We start from the raw sequence: 19171 nt of genomic DNA, 5'->3' as shown, positions 1-19171 counted from the left end.
GATGTATAGATAGATGTATAGATATCAACATATATGTAAAAAAAGAGACAGATAGATATACAGATGCACAGATAAATAGATTTACAAAGATAGATTGAGATGGATGAAAAATACATAAATGCATACATACATACATGGAGAAACAAAGTTAGATAAAGAGCCACGGTTAGAAAGAAATAGAGAAAGAAAAATATTGGTAGAAAGAATGATAAATATAAACATAGATGAAGGGAGAGAGGTCTCAAGGGAGGGGTGGATAGATAGAGAGACGGAGAAAGATTGACAGAGAAAACAATTGATACATAGATGAATGGATGGATAGATAAATGTATAGATACATACATACATACCATAGAGAAATTGAGACAGAGAGCTAGCTGGATAAATAGACAGATACATACATAAATAGATATATAGACAGACAGGTACATAGATGCATGCATACATAGGTAGATAGATTTACAGAGAAGTTGATGAATGGATAGAATGACAGAGAGAGAGACATTCATATATAAATACATAGGCAAGTAGAGAGTCAAAAATAAGAAACAGACAATTAGAAAGAAAGATGGGGAAAGAGTGGTATAAAGAAAGAGATATAAAGATAGATATATCGATATATGGCAGGATAGATTTATAGCTACATACATACATACATACATACATATAATGGAGACAGATGGATAAATAGGTAGATACATAGATAGACATACCACACAGAGAGGCAGATAGAAAGATATAATGACACCTAGACAGAGATGGATGGATAAATACATGGATGGATAGATATATAGAGAGATACATTCATACATATGTACATACATATGTAGGCAGACAGACAAAAAGACAGAGAAAGAAAAAGAGAGAGAATGATTGGTAGAAAGAAAGATAAAACAATAGATGAATGCATAGATGGATGGAAATAGGAAGATAGATGGAAAGGGGTAAAGAAACATAGAGATAGATGGATGGATACATAGTCAGGCAGAGAGGTGGATATATTGATACATGGGTAGATGGATAGATTGATACATACATGGAGAAACAGTCTAGATAGAGCTAGGTAAAGAGACAGAAAGAAGGAGAGATTGGGAGAAAGAGAGTTTAGGAATGAGAGAGAGACTCTCTTTGTGTGTATGTAAATGTACACAAATATATATGTATTGTTTGTGTATTGTATGATGATATTTTACTTTTCTGTGTTTGGATACATAATTTTACAAGGAGTATTAAAGATTATAAAATACTGGGGGGAGAGGGAGAGAGGGACCGTGAGGGAGGGAGGGAGGGGAGAGAGAGAGAGAGAGAGAGAGAGAGAGAGAGAGATGGACTATAGCTATTTGGATACACAAATAGATGGATAGATAGATGGTTAGATGAGTACATACATACATACAGAGACAAAGAGACAGAAAGTTAGATAAAGAGACAGAAAGATAGAGAGAAAGAAGTATTAGTAGAAAGATATAAAGATAGATGGATGGATAAAGAGAGAGAGATAAATAGACAGAAAGCAATTGATACATAGACAAATTGATCGATGGATAGATAGATGTATAGATACATATAGAGAGAAATAGCAACAAATAGATGGATAAATAGACAGATGCATTGACAGATAGATTGATAGACAGATAGTAGATCAATAGATTTACAGAGACAGAGAAACAGACAGATTGGTGAATGGATAGAATGACATATACACCAAGGGATGAATTGGATAGATACATGGATGGATGGATGGATGGATTGACAGATATATAGACAGATAAATTCATGCATACATACATAAATAGATACACAGAGAAACAAAAAGATAGACAAAGAAAAATATAGAGATAAAGATAGAAAAATTGGTAGAAAGAAAGAGAAATAAAAAGGTAGCTGAGTGTATTGATATATAGAGGGATAGACAAAAGGAAGACAGATGGACAGGGATAGGGAAACAAATAAATGGATGGATAGATAGATACACAGTCAGAAAGAGACATGGATGGATTGACAGATAGATGGATGGAATGATTCATACATATGTGGAGAAACAGACAGCTAGACAAAGAGAAAGAAAGATATATAGATAGATGGATGAAAGGAAGATTTATAGAGACAGAAACAGACAGATGAATGAATAGAATGACATAGACAAAGATGGGTGGATAGATAGACTGATACATACATTCATTCATGCATACATATATACATACATACATACATAGACGAACAGGGAGACAAAAACAAAGAGACAATTAGAAAAAAGATAGAGATAGAGAATGATTTGTAGAAAGAAAGAGATAAAAAGATAGATGAATGGATAGAGGGATAGATGATAGGAAGACAGATGGACAGGGATAGAGAAACAGACAGATAGATGAATGATGGATTTATACATACCTATATAGAGAAACAGAGCTAGATAAAGAGATGGTTAGAAAGAAAAAGATTGGTAGAAAGAGTTAAAAGAAAGAGATGTATGTACAGATAGTAGGTTACACAAATAGAGGGACAGATAGATGGATGGATGGATGGATGCATACAGACAGACAGAAACAAACAGATAGAAAGACAAAGAGACAGAAAAAAAGAAACAGAGAGAGTAAAAAGTATATACATAGATGGAAAGATGGCTATATAGATGTATAGATAGATACCTACATACATATATAGAGAAATAAATGGAGACAGATAGAAAGATGGATAAATAGATGGATGCGTAGGTAAATAGACACACAAATATATAGACAGAGAGACAGATACATAGAAAGATTGATGGATAGATTGAGAATTAGAGACAGAGGTAGAGGGACAGACTGCTGGATGGATAGACAGACAGATTTATTGATAGGAAGATAGATGATAGGACAATAGATACACAAGGACAGAGAAACAGACAGATCTATAGATTGATGCATAGAATGATATATAGACAGAGAGATGGATGGGTAGATACATGGATAGATGGATGAATAAATAGATTGATACATATTTACATACATACATAAATATATATATATAAACAGACAGAAAGATAGACAAAGAGACAGACAGTTACAAAGAAAAAGATTGGTAGAAAGAAAGAGATAATAGATAAATAGCTAGATAGATGATAGGTAGATTGATGAACAGAGACAGAAACAAAGAGATAGATGTATGGATTGATAGATATATAGACAGAATGACAGAGAGATGAATGGATGGATAAATTGAGAGATACATACATGCATGGACAAACAGAGAGAAAGACAAAGAGACAGCAAGTTAGAATAAAAGAGAGAAAGGGAGAAAGATGGTTAGAAAGAAAGATAAAAAAATAGAAAGACAGTGATATGGACACACAGATATTAATAAGCAGACAGACTGAAAGAGTCAGAAAGAAAGGGATAAAGATGGTAGAAAAATATTAATATAGATACATAGATAATAGGGAGATAGATTTACAGAAACAGGGGCAGACAAACAGATGAATGGATTGGACACATAGAGAGATGGATGGATATATAAATAGATTCATACATACATAGACAGAGTGAGAGAAAAACAATTAGGAAAAAGAGATATAGGTAAAAAGAGAAATCGTAGAGAGAAAGAGGGATAAAAAGATAGATTAATGGATTTGAGGGATAGATGATAGGAAGACACATGGACAGGGATAGAGAAACAGAAAGATGGATGGATAGATAGATACATAGATAGAGAGATGGGTAAAGCCAAGATGGCAGCTTAGTAGCAGTGAAAGCCTGAAACTGCTCTGAATATCCTTCCAAACTGACCTTTAAAAGGCACCTCAAAAGGAAGGGAGTCAAAGCAGGACAAGTGATGGGGCTCTCCCACTGAACACAATGTGAAAGGTAGGCAGAGAGAGTGAGTTTCCACAATATAAGGGGGAACTGGAAGTAAAACTGCAAACAGAAAAGTTCAGGCTGACCATCCCCCCACATACCAGGCCAGACTCAGAACCAGGGCATAGGCAACTCCTGGATCCCAGGATGTGGGCTACACCAACAAAAGAGCACCTCAGACTCACCCTTCAAAGTCCCAGGCCCTGGCGGTAAGGTCCAGAAGTCCATAGTACTGGGCGCTCTCAAGCCTCTGCATTGGCAGTGAAGACAACCCAAGGGTAAAACCCTGTGAACTAGGGCCATAGGTAACTTTGGTATTCTATGTCACAAGCTACACCAACAAAAGAACACCTCAGACCTACTCCTTGAAGTCCCAGGCCCTGGCAGGGAGGTCCAGAGGTCCATAGCACTGGACGGTCTCAAGCTTCCTTGGCAGCAGTGAAGACAGCCCCAGGGTAAAAACCTGTGAGCCAGAAGCTAAGACAGAAATGACCAGCAACATACAGATTTCCCAGGTGGGAAAATGAGCCAACAGCAGCAAAAAAAACTCAACCCTTGAAAATTTCTGCAGGGAAAAAGAACAAAGAACAGAAGCAACAGGAGATGGTGAGATACAAGGAAACATATGCAAAATTCCAGAAAAAAACTGGAATTGGTCACAAGCTCTGGAAGAATTCAAAAAGGAATTCAAAAATCAAATAAGACAGATTGAAAAAATGGGGAAAAGAATTGAAAGTAATGCAAAAAGAAAATAACAGCTTAAAAAACAAAATTGGTCAAATGGAAAAAGAGGCACAACAAGCCAATGAAGAAATAAGTTGTTTAAAAATCAGAATTGACCTACTGGAAAAAGAGGCAAAAAACCCCCAAACAAATGAAGAAAAGAGTGCCATGAAAAGTAGAATGGACCAAATGGAAAGGGAGGATCAAAAGGTCATGGAAGAAACTCAGTCTTTAAAAATTAGGACTGGGCAAATAGAAGCTAATTATTTCACATAGACAGAGAGATGGATTGATACACGGATGGATGGATAGATTGATGCATACATAAAGAAATGTACAAAAAGATAGAAAGAAAAATAGAAAGATTGGTAGAAAGAGTTAAAAATATAGAGAAATGTATAGACAGAGATAGAGAGACAGAGATAGACACAGAAAGTGAGACAGGTAAACAGACAGATATAGATTTATGATAGAGACAGAAAAACTGATGGATGGATGAAGAGATGGAGAAATGTATGAAAAGAAAGAAAGGAAGGAAGAAAGAAGAAACAGAAAGAAAGAAAGATGTATCAGTAGACGAGTAGAAGCATTTTTCTATTGTATGCCAGCCCCTGTGCATTTTTCTAGCTCCATTCTCATTTGATCTTTACAACACCAGGAGATAAGGTTGAGAAAGGTAGATTCTAAAGGGTTTTGAAGACCAGCAAATAGATTTCTTTTTGATCCTGAAGGTAATAGGGAGCCACCAGAGTTTACTGAAAAGAAGAGTGTTATCATCACACCTGTGATTTAAGAAGATCACTTTGACAGTGGGGTGGTGGATGGATTGGAGTGGGGAGAGACTTGTGGTAGGAAGATATACCAGCTTCTATTGCAATATTCCAGGGATAAGATGATAAGGGCCTGTACCAGGGTGTGGGCAGTGTTCAAGAGGGGGGAATATATGAAAGATGTTATAAAGGTAAACTAGATGGGGCTTGGCAACAGACTGGAGAGCAACATACCCAATAATTTTGAAAAACAGAGAGGAGTGAGAGCTCTTTTCTCTTCCAGGGCCAGGCCAGCAGGACCATAGCTAAGAGGTGAACCCCCTGGACTGGTGGGATTGGGGGTGGAGGGAGGAGATTCTTTCTTTTTCTCTTTTCCAGAGTAAGCTCACTGAGACCACAATGAGAAGATAAAGAACTGCGAAAGAGAACACTTTTTCCCCCTGGACCTAGGTGACAGAACTAAAGAAACAGCATCCCCTCTCTCTGCTTTTCCTTGCCTCTCTGCAAGGCCAGCAGAACTCCAGCAGAGACGGCCAATTGGAGTGGGGACGAGGGGTTAGATGGAAGACTCTTTCTTTTCCAGAGCCAGGCCAGCAGGACCGCTACAACAAGATAACCATCTGGGAGAGAGAAGAATCTCACTTTTTCTCTCCCTCTGTCTCTCTCTATCTCTTTCTGTCCACCTGTCTGTCAGTCTTTCTCTATTTCTGTCTGTTTCTCTTTCTCCTTCTCTGTCTGTCTCTCTGTGCCTCCCACCCCACCCACTCCCACCTCTTCCTCTCTTCCTCTCTCTCTCCTTTCCTCCCCACCTCCCAAATGCCCTCTTTTTCCCCTGACCTAGGCCTGCCCAGGTCATGAGACAAATTAGTGTCTTTCTTTTTCCTTAGGACTCAGAAGCACAAACAGAGATGGTTAGAGAACAACTTTTTATTTCCCTGAGTCCAGTCCACAAGACTGCTACCAGGGAAATAACCATTGGGAGGAAGAAGAGAGCACCTCTCTCTCTCTCTCTCTCTCTCTCTCTCTCTCTCTCTCTCTCTCCCTCTCCCTATTTTCAGGCTTAGCTAGCAGAAGCCTAAGAGGAGAGTACCAGAATCTAGGTATGGGGGAGACTCCTTATTTCTGGACCTTACCCCCAAATTGGAGGAAATTGGGACAAAGAACAGGACAAAATGTCTCCCCTTTCTCATTCTCTCACTCAAAACTACAGCAAAGAGATGACCAGAGTGTGGGCAACGAGACCACAGTGAGGAGATAACTGACTGGAAGAGGAAGAAGACTCCTCCTCTCTGTCTCTCTCCCTGGACCCAGCCAACAGAACTGCATTAAAGAAGAGAGAGCAAGAGAATTGGGCGATTCCCACCCCCCCCCGGCCCCCGGCCTGCCAAGCAGCACAGGGATAGACAGAGCCCCTCTCTTTGTTCCCCTGATCCCAGCCTGCAGGTCCAAAGACAAAACCAGGAGAAAACACCTTCTGTCTCCCAGGGCCCGGGAAGCAAGATTCCTGTTGAGAGAAGACAACTAGGAGGGAGGAAGAGAGGACCATATCTCTATTCTTTCTGTCTGTCTGTCTCTGTCTCTCTCTGCCTCCAGAAAACTGCAGCCAAGAGATGGCCAGTGTGTGAGTAGGGGGAGAGGAATGAGGGGAAAGACCCTTTCTTCCAGGGTCAGACCAGTAGGACTGAGCAAGGAGATAACCAGTTGGAAGAAGACAACTCTCTCTCCCTCACTTCCCCCATACCTGTCCCTCCCTCTCTCTTTCTCTGTCTCTCTGGACCCAGTCAACAGGCCTACAGAGAGAGAGAGAGAGAGAGAGAGAGAGAGGAGAATTGGGAGATGTCCCCCCTGGCCTGTTCTCTTTGTTCCCCTGATCCCAGCCTGCAGGTCCAAGGACAAGATCAGGAGAACACCACCTCTGTCCTGTCTCCCCGGGCCCAGGAAACAAGACTACTATTGGGAGAAGGCAATCAGGACATGGGGAATATGGAAACAGGTATTGCATGACAGCATTGGTATAACCTGTATCAGACTATTTACTCCCTCAGGGGAGGGAGAGAATCTGAATCACAAAATGTCAGATAACAATCCTTAGGAATAGTCTTTATGTGTAATGGAAAGAAGGGTTTAAAAAAAGAAGATAACTAGGAGGGAGGTAAAGAGGAGCATACCTCTCCTCTCCTCTTCCCCACCCTTCTCTCTCTCCTTCTCTTTCTGCACTCTCCCTCCCTCTCCCATCTCCCTCATTCAATTCACCCACCTGAGGACAAGACCTTGGCATTGGCTGGTAGGAGCATGTCAAGAAGATGGACAAGATGAGCATCCGGAGAGGGGAGGGGGCACTGAAGACAGAAGACACTCTTTCCACTGTGCCAGGTTGGCAGATCCATGGAGAGAGACTGTGAGAGAGCATCAGGTTCTCTCTTCCTGGATCTGTGCAGAATGAGAAGATGCCCAGTAAGAAAAGATGTGTCCAACACTGCAAGAAGACAAACTATAGAAAGGTACTAGGGAAATCCTTCTCTCACTCCCTTTGCCCTGCTAGCAGGACCACCCAAGGGAAGAAGAGTGGGCAGACATGGGTTGACCTATCTATGTCTAAGTTTTAAGGGCTCTATATCTTGAGTCTCTTAGTCTAGCTCTGGAAGTCAGTACATCTTGAGGTCTAGGTCTTGAGAACGCTAAACTTTGAAGTCTAGCATTGTCCATCTTGAGGTCTAAAGATCTTCATGTCCAGAGGACCAAAGCCCTATGGGCACAAGGACCCAGAGGACTAGAAAGCTGGACACGCAGGGTCCTAGGGTACTAAAAATGGAGAGCATTAGCCCTAAAGACAGTGGACTCAATCCTTTAGAAACTGAGAGCTAGAGAACAATCAATATATCTAAACATGCAGTGACATGCCAAGACCTAAAGCCCTGCAAGACAACAGAGAGTAGGTCTCAGCAGTGAAGACAGGTAAAGCCTCTGAGGTCCAGAGAATGGGCGATTTCGAAATGGGCACCTGGGGTGCTAAACCCAAGCTAACACCAAGATCCTTGGGAGCATGGGGAACTAATAGATCCAGACTCACAGACAACCAGAAACATAAAGCTTGGGGAAAAAATCTGCTTCGACATTTGGAGATAAGACCTTTATTAGAGAAACTCCCTGCAAAGCTATTGTTGTGGCATTGGCTTTGTGTATGCAAAAGCTTTTTCATTTTATGTAATGAAAATTGCTCCTCATCCTCTCCAGCCTTTGTTTATGCACGCCAGGGAATTTCTTCCTCGCTCCCATAATCTGTTTAGGAGGTGACATTTTCAATCTGAGTCATGTGTCCACTCAGAGCTCATCTAGGTATATGGAGTGACATGTCAAGCTTAGCCTACTTTCTGCCAGACTGTTTCCCAGTTTTCTCAGCGAGTGTTGTCCATTGAAGCCTGTCGCCCTATTCCCAGTCGAATTGAAGACACATACCAGGAATTCTATGTGGTGATTTCACGGAGCTGTCTGCTCCGGTCTCAGTGTCCCCAGACTGTTTAGCAGAATGAGCTTCAAGTGCTCTGGGTGTGGTATCTCTCTAGGTTTCATTTCTGCCAGGCTGAGCTCCTCCCTGAGTAAATTGCTTCTAAAATTTCCACAGTGATCAAAAAGGATCCTAGTAGGTACTATCAACAAAGCAATGGGTTCAAATCAAGAAAACATCTAATGCCCAGTGGACTTACGCGTCGGCTATGGGGGGTGGGGGGTGGGGGGGAGGAAAAGAAAATGATCTATGTCTTTAACGAATAATGCTTGGAAATGATCAAATAAAATATATTTTTAAAAAAAGTAACAAAAAAAATGATCCTAGTAGGGAAGCCATTCTCTACTAAATGTTCTTCCCATCATAACACCAGTCAATGACCAGTGGGTGCTGCTCATGTGCTTCCTCTCTCTCTGTATAAGCATGCTGTGCATGGGCCTCCCAGACTTTTCTGGACCAGAGGCCCTGCTCCCTTTGAGTCACCCCTTCTGGGGAGATACCATAGTCTCTGATTCCTGGGGCCTTATAGGATAAGTTCTCCAAATCACATTGCTTCTCCCTGGCGTGTGGCATGTGGAAAAGGGCCTCAGGACTTTTGAGGGATGTAAATGCCAGGTGAGTCAGTCAGTGGCATGGTACTATAGTACGATCTCGGTTTACCCAACAGATACATTCCAAGACCCTTGGCATGAGTTGAAAATTTTGCATAATAGCAAACCTCATTATTTCCTAAGTATTTCTTATACATACAATCCCAAGGCATTTTGAGGCCTTTTCTTAGGCTTATCAGAGCTCCCAGCATCAATCATTTTGTACTTTGGGGTCATTATTAAGAACTAAATACCGTTAATGAAACAGAGAGAAGCCTAGACAAGACTGGTGCAAGAGCTAAGGTTTGGCACAGTGTAATGATTCCCACTAACACTTCTCAGAACCAGAATGAGAATAATGGGACAAACTGCTTCGAGACTTCACACCCCGTGAGGAAATGGTGCCAACTTAGCACATAATTAAACATTTTTATTTTACAGATTTTTCTGCATTCATTTTTTTCAATTGCCAGTCGCTTATACCTGAATTCACTCGTGGGGAGTTCAAATAAAACAAGGTCCCATGGCATAGCCTAAGAACAGGAAGGAGTGAGTCCCACTATCCTCTGCCCTCCTCTGACCTAACCTAGAGTAGTGTATTCACTTCTGGGTACCATGGTTTAAGAAGGACAATGATCATTTGGAGACTCTCTGGAAGAGGGCAACCAGGATGGAGAAAGGCCCAGAATCCACGGCAAATTGGTTGCAGAAACTGAATATTAAACTTGGAATGAGGTTCTAGGTTCTAGGCAGGCATTTTATAGATGAGGAAACTGAGGCAAACAGTAGACCTCCTTCTACTGGTTTCTTGGTTGGTCGCAACTCTAGATCTTTTCCATCCTTCCCATCCTCCCTGGAAAAAAAAAGACTCAAGAGAAGATATCAGTGACCATATATATGAAGGGCCATCATGTGGAGAAAAGATTATTTCTTTTCTGTTTTGCCACAGGAACAATGAGTGGAAATTGTGAAGAGGTCCGTTTTGGCTAAAAAATAGGAAAAACTGTACAGCAAGAACTATTTCAAAGTGGAATGGGCTTCCTCCTTAAGAGCTGTTGGCTTCTACCTTTGATAACTTCAAGAGAAGACTAGACTAGACAACCACTTACCAGGTATGTTCTAGTGGGGATTTCTTCATGTGTAAGTTGAGTTAAATGGCCACTGGAGTCTCTTACAACTCTCAAAAATCTTTTGCTATTGTCTTTTATCCTTTGTTTTTGAAGATGACCAATGATATGACAGGGTGGTGTCAGGACTTGCCTGTGAATTGGATTTCAGTGAGGCAGGTTTCCCCAAAGGCATCTGATATAGGTCAGTCTAATTTCTTATCAAACCTCTGAGCTCTATACACAGGCTGAGAACTTGTCAGTGATACCCTACCTTAAGGCCAAGAACTTCAATTGTTGGAATAATGATGTTTTTTATATTTATTTGAGAGTTTTAAAGTCTTATGGTTAATTTTTCTAAAGGTGCCATATATAGCAAAGAAATATGCACACTCTTTTTGATTGCCTTTCTGGAACTAACAAATATCTATCATTTCAAAGTTTTCTAAAAAGTTTTAAGGTTTTTTACTTCTTTTTTGTTTATCTTTTTTGTTAGACATGTATAAGTCTGAAAGGGGGACATTACAGGGTTAAAGTTTTACTCTCTATCATTCGATTTGCTTTTCCCTTAAGGACAAAGATGTGATATGCATTAGTACAAATTGTGTGCCGATTTTCTTTAAACCCTTACTTTCTGTATTAGTAACAACTGTAACACAGAAGGGCAAAGACTTAGCAAACAGTGTTAAGTGACTCATCCAGAGTCACACAGCTAGGAAGTGTGTGAGGCTTGAACTCAAGTCCTCCTGACTTGAGGCCTGGAAGTCTATCCACTGGGCCACTCAGCTGCCTCGAGTTTGGCATAGGTACTTTCAGCAATATGGACTTTCCCTAATTTTCTCTTTTCACCAAACCTATATGAATTGGCCCCTTGTCTGAGCTTCTCACTGACATGTGGTACTTTTAATAATGACATCAAGAAACCTAGGGCCATCTTTCTGAAGTATTCTCTTGGCAATAGTGGATGGCTTCTGAATCACTGAATGCCACACACTGCAAAGGACTCACGAGTTCCCCCACCCAATGGGCAATAGAGAAAAAGCCAGGAAGTGAGAGTGGTTAAAGTGGAGGAGTCCAGCTGCCAAGGTGCTGCCCAAACCAGATGCAAATGTCCCTTGGGAAGGGTTCACAAACTAAATCCCAATACGACATAGCATCCATTGGGGGTTCTTGGGGTCAACGTGCCACCCACTGCTGGGCTACAGCATGGTACCAGTGCAGAATTATGTGCCACGGGGTGCAGAAACAATGCCATCAGGGAGATGGAGAGCTAGAAAAAAAAGGAGGGAGGTGGCTCATGAACAAGAAAGGTTGGAAATTCTTTTTTTTTTTGAGTGTCTATAAGATTCTCTTTCAATCCGATTAACCAAATAAATTTTGAGCACATACTGTGTACAGAACACTCAGTCACTTACCAGCTGTGTGACCCTGGGTAAGTCACTTCACCCTGTTTCCCTCAGTTTCCTCATCTGTAAAGAGAGCCGGAGAAAGACCCGGCAACTAGTTCCAGTACCTCTGCCAAGAAAACCTGAAATGGGGTCACAAAGAGTCAGACACCATGGATGGCATGTACCAAACATTGTGCCTTTTTCCTGGTGTACACACAAAGAAAAGTAAGCCTACAAAGCAATTTGACTGGGGAGAAAACACTACAAGGCAGGAGACCAAGGAAGGCTTCAGGGAAGAAGCTGCCCTTGAAGAAAGAGCAGGATTCCAAGAGAGGTGGGAGGACTGGGAGGAGCCAGGAAGGAAATTTGACCAGAAGGAAAGACTGGGGAGTCAAACCCTCAGAGAGCACATTAACAACAAAGTTACTTGGTTTCTTCACTAGATATGAAAAGAAGAACCTGCTGATGCATAGCCTGTTGTTTAGAATGAGCCTTTTCTAAAAGCAGAACAAAAGGCTCACTCCTTCCTTCCTTCCTTCCTTCCTTCCTTCCTTCCTTCCTTCCTTCCTTCCTTCCTTCCTTCCTTCGAATGGGCTTTTGGAGCAGCATTTGGAGGAAGCTTTTCTAACCACAGGTCTGGGTTGAATGAAGGAAGGTTTTCCTGGTCTTCACTGTGAAGCTAATGGACAAAGGTGTTTTGCAAGCCTTGTAGAAACGTTGGCCGTATAGATGGAGAGCTACAAAAGCCAACCAGAGCAATTGGACAAGAAAAATCAGTGCCAGGAGTCAGATGCCTTCAGAGGGAGAGGTACCCACCTCCGAAGCCCATTGCCTCAGTAAACGCCAAATTGGCACCATCTATCCTCTATCCTCTTTTGCTTTGTTTGCTTCAACGTTCCCAGTGAGGTCAAACAGACCGAAAGAGAAAGACGCTGTTGGAGGAGGCCGGGCGGTGGCTTAAGCGTTTTCTTGGGTATGAGAGTCCGAGGATAGGAATTCAATCGGGATGGGATTGCTTTTTCCTGAAACCCCAAAAGTCCCCCTTTGTTGAGGAGAATCCCAAAGGACTAGAGCCACTGTGCTTTATCCCAGAGGGCAGACCAAGGAAGAAGAGGTAGAAGCAGTGAGAGGGTTAATTCTGGCTCCTTGACTGCCCCAGGAGCTCCTTGCCCTCACTGGACGACTCCAAGCAGAAGTGGACACATGGGAGCCCAGGAGGCCCCGAGCTGTTCACACATTGATTGGGTGAGCTGGTCAGTTCCGAGATTCATTCACAGACTGGTGTCGGGCCTCTCTGGCTGTCCTTCTGTCCCAAAGCTCCACGATTTCCGTCAGTCTCTTCTCTCTGTCCTTCTCACTCTGTGACCATATGTGTCTCCATCTTCTGCATCTCCATCTTCATGCACTTCATTCTCTTTCTAGCTGCGTCTGTGCCAATCAGCCTGTCTTTCTCCTCTCTATCTCTGCATCTCTCTCCTTCCCCACTCCATCCCTCTATCGATCCAGTAGTCTGTTCCTGCTGTCATCCCTCCTCCCACCCTCCCCATCAAGTCTCCTGGATTCTGGAACCATTCCTTTGCAGCTGACACCTAGATCTCTATGTCCAATCCCCAGAGCTCCAACCCAGGGTGCCTAGAGGGCAGGCCAGGAACACTGGTCAAGAGGAAGAGATCTTCCAAGCTTAAAAAGTGGCAGACTGAGTCAAGCCAGCCCTTCTGGGAGTCCGGGAGCTCTGGCTGCTCTCCCTGATTCCTGTCTGCCTTGCCAGGGGCTAGGAGGGTTCCAGGTGGAGAAGAGGGAAGAAATCCAGCGTGGCCAGGGTCCTTTGCAGAACCAAACATTGACTGGCAGGGCCGAGAGGCCTTGGGACCCATGGCCTTCCTGCTTTCCCCAGTTTCTTGGATCCCAGTCCCTAGCAAGCAGTACCAATCCCAGATGGTCAACCCTGTGCTCACAATGTCCAAATGGACTTAAATCTCTGTTCATCCTTTTTTGCTTACAGGAAAATCTCTTCACGGAATCCCCGAGCCCCAAGGGACCTCAGCTGGAGTGTTGGGGCCAGAGTAATTCTGCCTCAGAATGGCGGGGGTCTCGGGAGCGGAACCCAGGCCTCCTGGGAGGTGGGGGGGCCTTCCCAAGAGTCCTCTGGCCTACTGAGTACCACTTCTTCCCCCTGAGCTTGCCCCTCCACCCCCCAGTTTTTCAGACTGGCTGCCATTTTACCAGGCCTCACAGATCCATCCAGAATCCACCTCTTCAATCTCAGTGCCCGACTTTCTATTTCTCCCTGTGGGCCTCGCCCTCCTCTCCCTTCCTCCTCACTTTGACCAAGGCTGTTGGCCTCCTCAAGGGAGCTCCTCTCTGAGGAGGGAGTTCAGGGGACCCCTGACTAGAGGCCATCTAGGTCTAGATCCTCCAGAGAAGGAACAGCCCTCACCTGCCCACCCGCTCCTTGAGTTCCACTCCCTCCTCAGAACCCAGCTTTGGGGGAGCTGCTTAGAAGGGCCCCCATGTTCCCTCCCCCCTAACCACAGCCCCAAGGTGTGAAGACAACAGCAGCTCAAAGCAGCCCCCAGCCTTCCTGCCTGGAGGAGGCCAGGGGTGTGGAAAGGATACAGGTGCTCCTCTGCTCTTCACACCTCTGCCACAGGCCCGCCTGGAGCTGCTTCCTTCTGAGTAATTTCCTTCCCTCCTGACCCCAGCCCAGCCTGCCTCTCTTCAGAGTCTGGGGGAGAGGGGAGGGGGAAGGGCAGGAAGGGGGGCCGGCTGCCTCCCTCCCCCCTTTCCTCTCCCAGGCTCAACTCTTATCTCTGCCCATCACCCCTGGAGGAAATCACTGGCTGAGCAAAGCCCCTTCCTGATTCTCTACCCGCTCGGTTGGGCAGGGCGACAGAGGCGAATCCTTTGATCTGGTCAGACCCTGGGTGCCAGTGGGGAGAATGCCCAGACCCAGACACGGTCCCTGGACTGGGTTCCAGTTGTGCCTCTGCCACTGTTCCTGGGGGGCCTTTAGCCCACTGGGCTCCCCCTGTTTCATCGCCTAGCTGTCCGCTGCCAGCTCCCAGAACCCTCTCCATCTCGGATTCCTTCAGTGCCAGGGGCAGCAGAGGTTGCTCTAGGCTAAGCCTGGCTCATGCCCTCCCTGAAGCCAAGCACTATGGACACGTCATCTCCTTTGAGGCCCACCACAGCCTCACCAGGCACATCCCAGAGGGGTCATCACCTCTATCTTACAGACGAGGAAACCGAGGCAACGGCTCGCCTGGAACCAGCCCCAAGTTGGGGTGCGACCCGGGGTAATGCCAGATCCGAGGCCAGCCCTTGAGTCACCAGACCACACTGCCCCATCGTGCCCTTCTCGGTCCCTGCCCCAGTCCCTGCTTCCTCTTCCTCGCAAGTCATGCTCCTCTGATGAGAGGGTCTAGAAGGCGGCTTCTGCTCAATATCTTCTTTAGAAAGAGGGAGGGGATCACCACCATTGGGTTTTGGACTTCCCGAGTGGAGCCCGATGCCCAGCACGCAGTGGATGTCCCAGAAATGTTGGTTCCTGCATCAATGCCCCCTCCTGCTATTAGTCCCTGAAACGGAGGCTTCTCCTGGGGATCACCTCCACCGGCCTTTGGGTTCTGGCCACCACGGATCATCTGGGTGAGAGGCCAAGGTTGCTGAGGGAGAAGCGGGTGAAGGGCCTGGGCCCCTTTAGGCTGCAGAAGAAACAGACTCAAAAAGGGCAGGGCCAGGGGCTCCGACTGCCACTGCCGCCACCGCCATCAGGGTCTTCTTCCCCTTCCCCACCAGCCACACTACTTTGAGACTTTTGTGACATCACACCCATCCCGTCCTTTTCAGCTTCCCTCATTAGACAGGGAGCTCCTTTTACTTGTCTTTTTGTCCCCGTGGCTGAGCACGGCACTTGGCCCACAGGAGAAGCTTGGCGAGTGTTGGCTATCTGTCTCTGTCTGGTGGGAGCAGTCATTGCCTATTTGAGAGGCTGAAACGTGGGAGAGTGTCTGAGCCCCGACGGCAGAGGCACACGAGGGCTCCCCCGGATCGGGGCGTAGCTTTGCTAGATCAAAACTCATTCAAACTGAGAGCTGGTGAAAATTGGACTGGGCTGCTCTGGAAGCTAGTGACCAGGGCTGGCCAAGGCTCTAGAGGCTGGAGGACAGGCAGTCAGGCTGTTGGGGCCCAGCTGCAGGGCACTCTAAATGGCCCCTGCTGTGCTCTCCAGTCCAAGCTAGGCAGCCCTTCTCAGTCATGCCCTCCTTTGACATACCCTTTCCCTGACGCTGCTCTCTGCATGTGGAAAGAGACAGGCTCGTGGCAAACACAGTCCCTCAGTGGTACAGTGAGTCAGAGGACCCGGGATCCAAGCTGCTTGGGTGCCCTTAGGCTGGGCACTTAAGCTGTGTGCCTCAGCTGCCTCACCTTCCAATGAGGGGAATGGACCTGGCAGTCCCAGATTCCCCTGTACATCTGCAGTCCTCCAGGGGGGAATTACACAGATGGCATGAGGGAGGGAAGGAGGAAATGAAGGCCATTTCCAAGGCCCAGGAAGCCCCTGGGGCATCTCCCACAGACCACCCTGCACCCCAGAGGTAACCAAACTGGAATGTGGGATGGATGGAGGAGAAAAGAGATTGGGAACCTGAGGCTGTCCTCCCGGTGCCATTGGGAGCTCTTCGAGGGAAGGGTGGGTACCCAGGAGGTGCTGACTCAATGCTGGCTGCCTGGGGCTGTGCCCCAGGCTCCCCTCCCTCTCCCTGGCGATTATGCCCTAGGCTGAAGCTTTCCTTCCAGATGCACCAAGCCACGAATTTCAGCCCTGGCCCAGAAGCAATGCCCATCACTCATCATGCCAAAGTAGCAGCAGCAGCAGCAGAGGTGGTAAGTGGTGGCTGCCCCTAGCGCTGCCCCTTACTACTACCCCCCCCCCACTCTCCCTCACCCCAGGGCTGGCTGCTTGGGGAGGGGGCAGAGGCAGGCCTGAGCTCCCTGTAGGCTGCCCTGTGGCTGAGAAGGACTTCTGTTGGGATTCTCTTGTGTAAAGGAGCCTAGTGTTGGGGGGGGAGTGCACCCGCCCACCTGCCTGCCCGCCTGCCTGTACCTTCACTTCCTCTGAGCTACTCAGTCCAGATTTCAACCCCCAGCTGGCTGGTGGGAGGCAGAGAGCAGCACACAGCCTCCAACCCCTGGAGCCACTTTTGCCCAGGGCTGCTGAGCTCCAGGACAGCCATCATGTCTGCAGTAAGCTTGATGGGGTGGGTGAAACTGCAGCCTGAGGGGAGCACTTTGGGGTGGGCGTAGGGTGGCAGGGAGGGTCAGGGCGGGGGCGAGAGAACAGGCCCAAGGTCCTGGTGACAGGCTTATGTGGGGCAGCCTCCACCCACTGCAGGGGGGGGTGGGGGGGTGGGGGACCGGGTACTGCTGTTTCCCAGCCAGAAGCCCCAGAGGAGATGCCCAGAGGGTGGTTCCAGGCTGCCAGTTCCCCTGATGCCCAGGGCTGGGGCTGGAGGGGAACCAGAGGGGAGAGGGGAGGCTTCTGGAGGACTAGGCACCACAACAAGATGGGAAGTGGAGGGGCCCTTCTCGAAAAGGGGAAGCTCCAGGGCAGAGTACCAGGAAGGGCTGGGCAGCCTATCGCTGAGCCCCCCAGGCCCCGACCCTTCCACCGTCACTTCCCAGGTCCCTTCCCAGCACCTTGTGCTGGATGATCTCGCCTTCCTGGAAAACAGCAGTTTTCCCAGGACTACCCAGAAAATGAGTCGGCGCCCTGCTGCTCCTCTCCACCCTGTGGCCAAGACTTCATCCTGGCTTTCGACCAGGCCTTCCTGCCTGCCCTCTACGGCCTTCTCTTCTTCTTCGGCCTGCTGGGAAATGGAGCCGTGGCGGCCGTCCTTGTGAGGCAGCGCCCAGCCCTGAGCAGCACCGACACCTTCCTGCTCCATCTGGCTCTGGCTGACACACTGCTGGTGCTGACCCTCCCACTCTGGGCTGTGGAGGCTGCCCGGGAGTGGGTCTTCGGTTCTGGCCTCTGCAAGGTGGCAGGGGCCCTCTTCAAGATCAATTTCTACACCGGGGCCTTCTTGTTGGCCTGCGTCAGCTTTGACCGCTACCTGAACATCGTATGTGCTGCCCGACTCTACCGGCGGGGCCCTGGGACACGTGTGACCCTCACGTGTGCTGGGGTCTGGGGACTCTGCCTGCCCTTGGCCTTGCCCAACTTGCTCTTCCTCTCAGCCCGGCATGAGCCCCGCCTCAACGCCACGCGTTGCCTTTATAGCTTCCCCCTGGCCGGCCACAGGGCCCTGAGCATCCTCCAGCTCCTGGCCAGTTTCCTCTTGCCTCTGCTCATCATGGCCTACTGTTACACTCACATCCTCCTGGTGTTGTTGGGCTCTCGGGGACAGCGAAGGCTCCGGGCCATGTGGGTCGTAGTCACCGTGGTGGTGGCCTTTGTCCTCTGCTGGACATCCTCCTCAACCTGAGGGCTGTGAGCCGGGACTGCGACTGGGAGAGCCGACTGGATGTGGCCAAGTCTGTGGCTTCGTGCACTGCTGCCTCAACCCCCTGCTCTACGCCTTCGTGGGGGCCAAGTTCCGAGACCGGATGTGGACCCTGCTGGTGAGACTAGGCTGCCCGGGCCGGGAGGCGCTCCTCCGGCCCACCCCAGCATCTTCTCGGAGAGGTTCCTCTTGGTCTGAGACCATGGAGGCCTCCTATTCGGGTCTGTAAAGATGAAGAGCCCGGCTTCGCTTCTCACCGCCTTCCCCTAGTCTACCCCATTTCTCCACAGATGCCAGCCTGTCCCCTTCAAGGCCTCCGGCACGAGGTGCGGGGCAGCACTTCTTCCCGGGGGCCATGGACATGGATGACAACCAGGACCTCTTGCTTTGCACTGGCCTCTAAATGACATTTAGCTGTTCCGAGGACTTTCCCCAAGCCACCAAAGGGCTCCGGGAGCCGAGGTGGAGAAGCCCCGGGTGATGTGCGTGAGTGCCCGGAGTGGTGGAACAGCTTGTGCCAGTGGCCATGGCTCGCTGGAGCTAGCCTAGCTTTAAGCTCTATGGCCAGGACAGGAGAGTGAGCCCAGACTCCAGGAGGTGAAGGCCCAGAAAGGCCCTGAGCCCAAGAACCAGACCCTGCAGGCCCCGTGCCCAGAAACAGTAACAAAGGAAAACAAATAAAAATGACTTCCCCGATTCTGGCTCCTAGTTGTTCTTTGGAGGGGGCGGGGGTGGGCAAGAGCTGTT

At 47.3% G+C, this 19171-nt stretch overlaps 1 protein-coding gene across 1 annotated transcript; it reads left to right on the top strand.

Moving 5' to 3' along the window:
• The first annotated feature begins 1092 nt into the window (after nt 1–1092).
• On the top strand, nt 1093–19120 carry CXCR3 (C-X-C motif chemokine receptor 3). Its single transcript, XM_056809505.1, is given in 13 exon segments — nt 1093–6429; nt 6540–7322; nt 7592–7830; nt 10374–10536; nt 10648–10735; nt 12525–13163; nt 13921–15566; nt 16700–16805; nt 17069–17179; nt 17604–17655; nt 17658–18389; nt 18392–18457; nt 18460–19120. Coding segments are annotated over 7 exon segments (1401 nt in total). The 5' UTR covers nt 1093–6429; nt 6540–7322; nt 7592–7830; nt 10374–10536; nt 10648–10735; nt 12525–13163; nt 13921–15426; the 3' UTR covers nt 18654–19120.
• The last annotated feature ends 51 nt before the right edge of the window (nt 19121–19171 follow it).

The sequence above is a fragment of the Monodelphis domestica genome, chromosome X (genome assembly GCF_027887165.1).
Source record: "Monodelphis domestica isolate mMonDom1 chromosome X, mMonDom1.pri, whole genome shotgun sequence".
Taxonomy (NCBI): Eukaryota; Metazoa; Chordata; class Mammalia; order Didelphimorphia; family Didelphidae; genus Monodelphis; species Monodelphis domestica.
The sequence above is the reverse complement of the archived record's forward strand: the minus strand, read 5'-3'. Positions and strand labels throughout refer to the sequence as shown.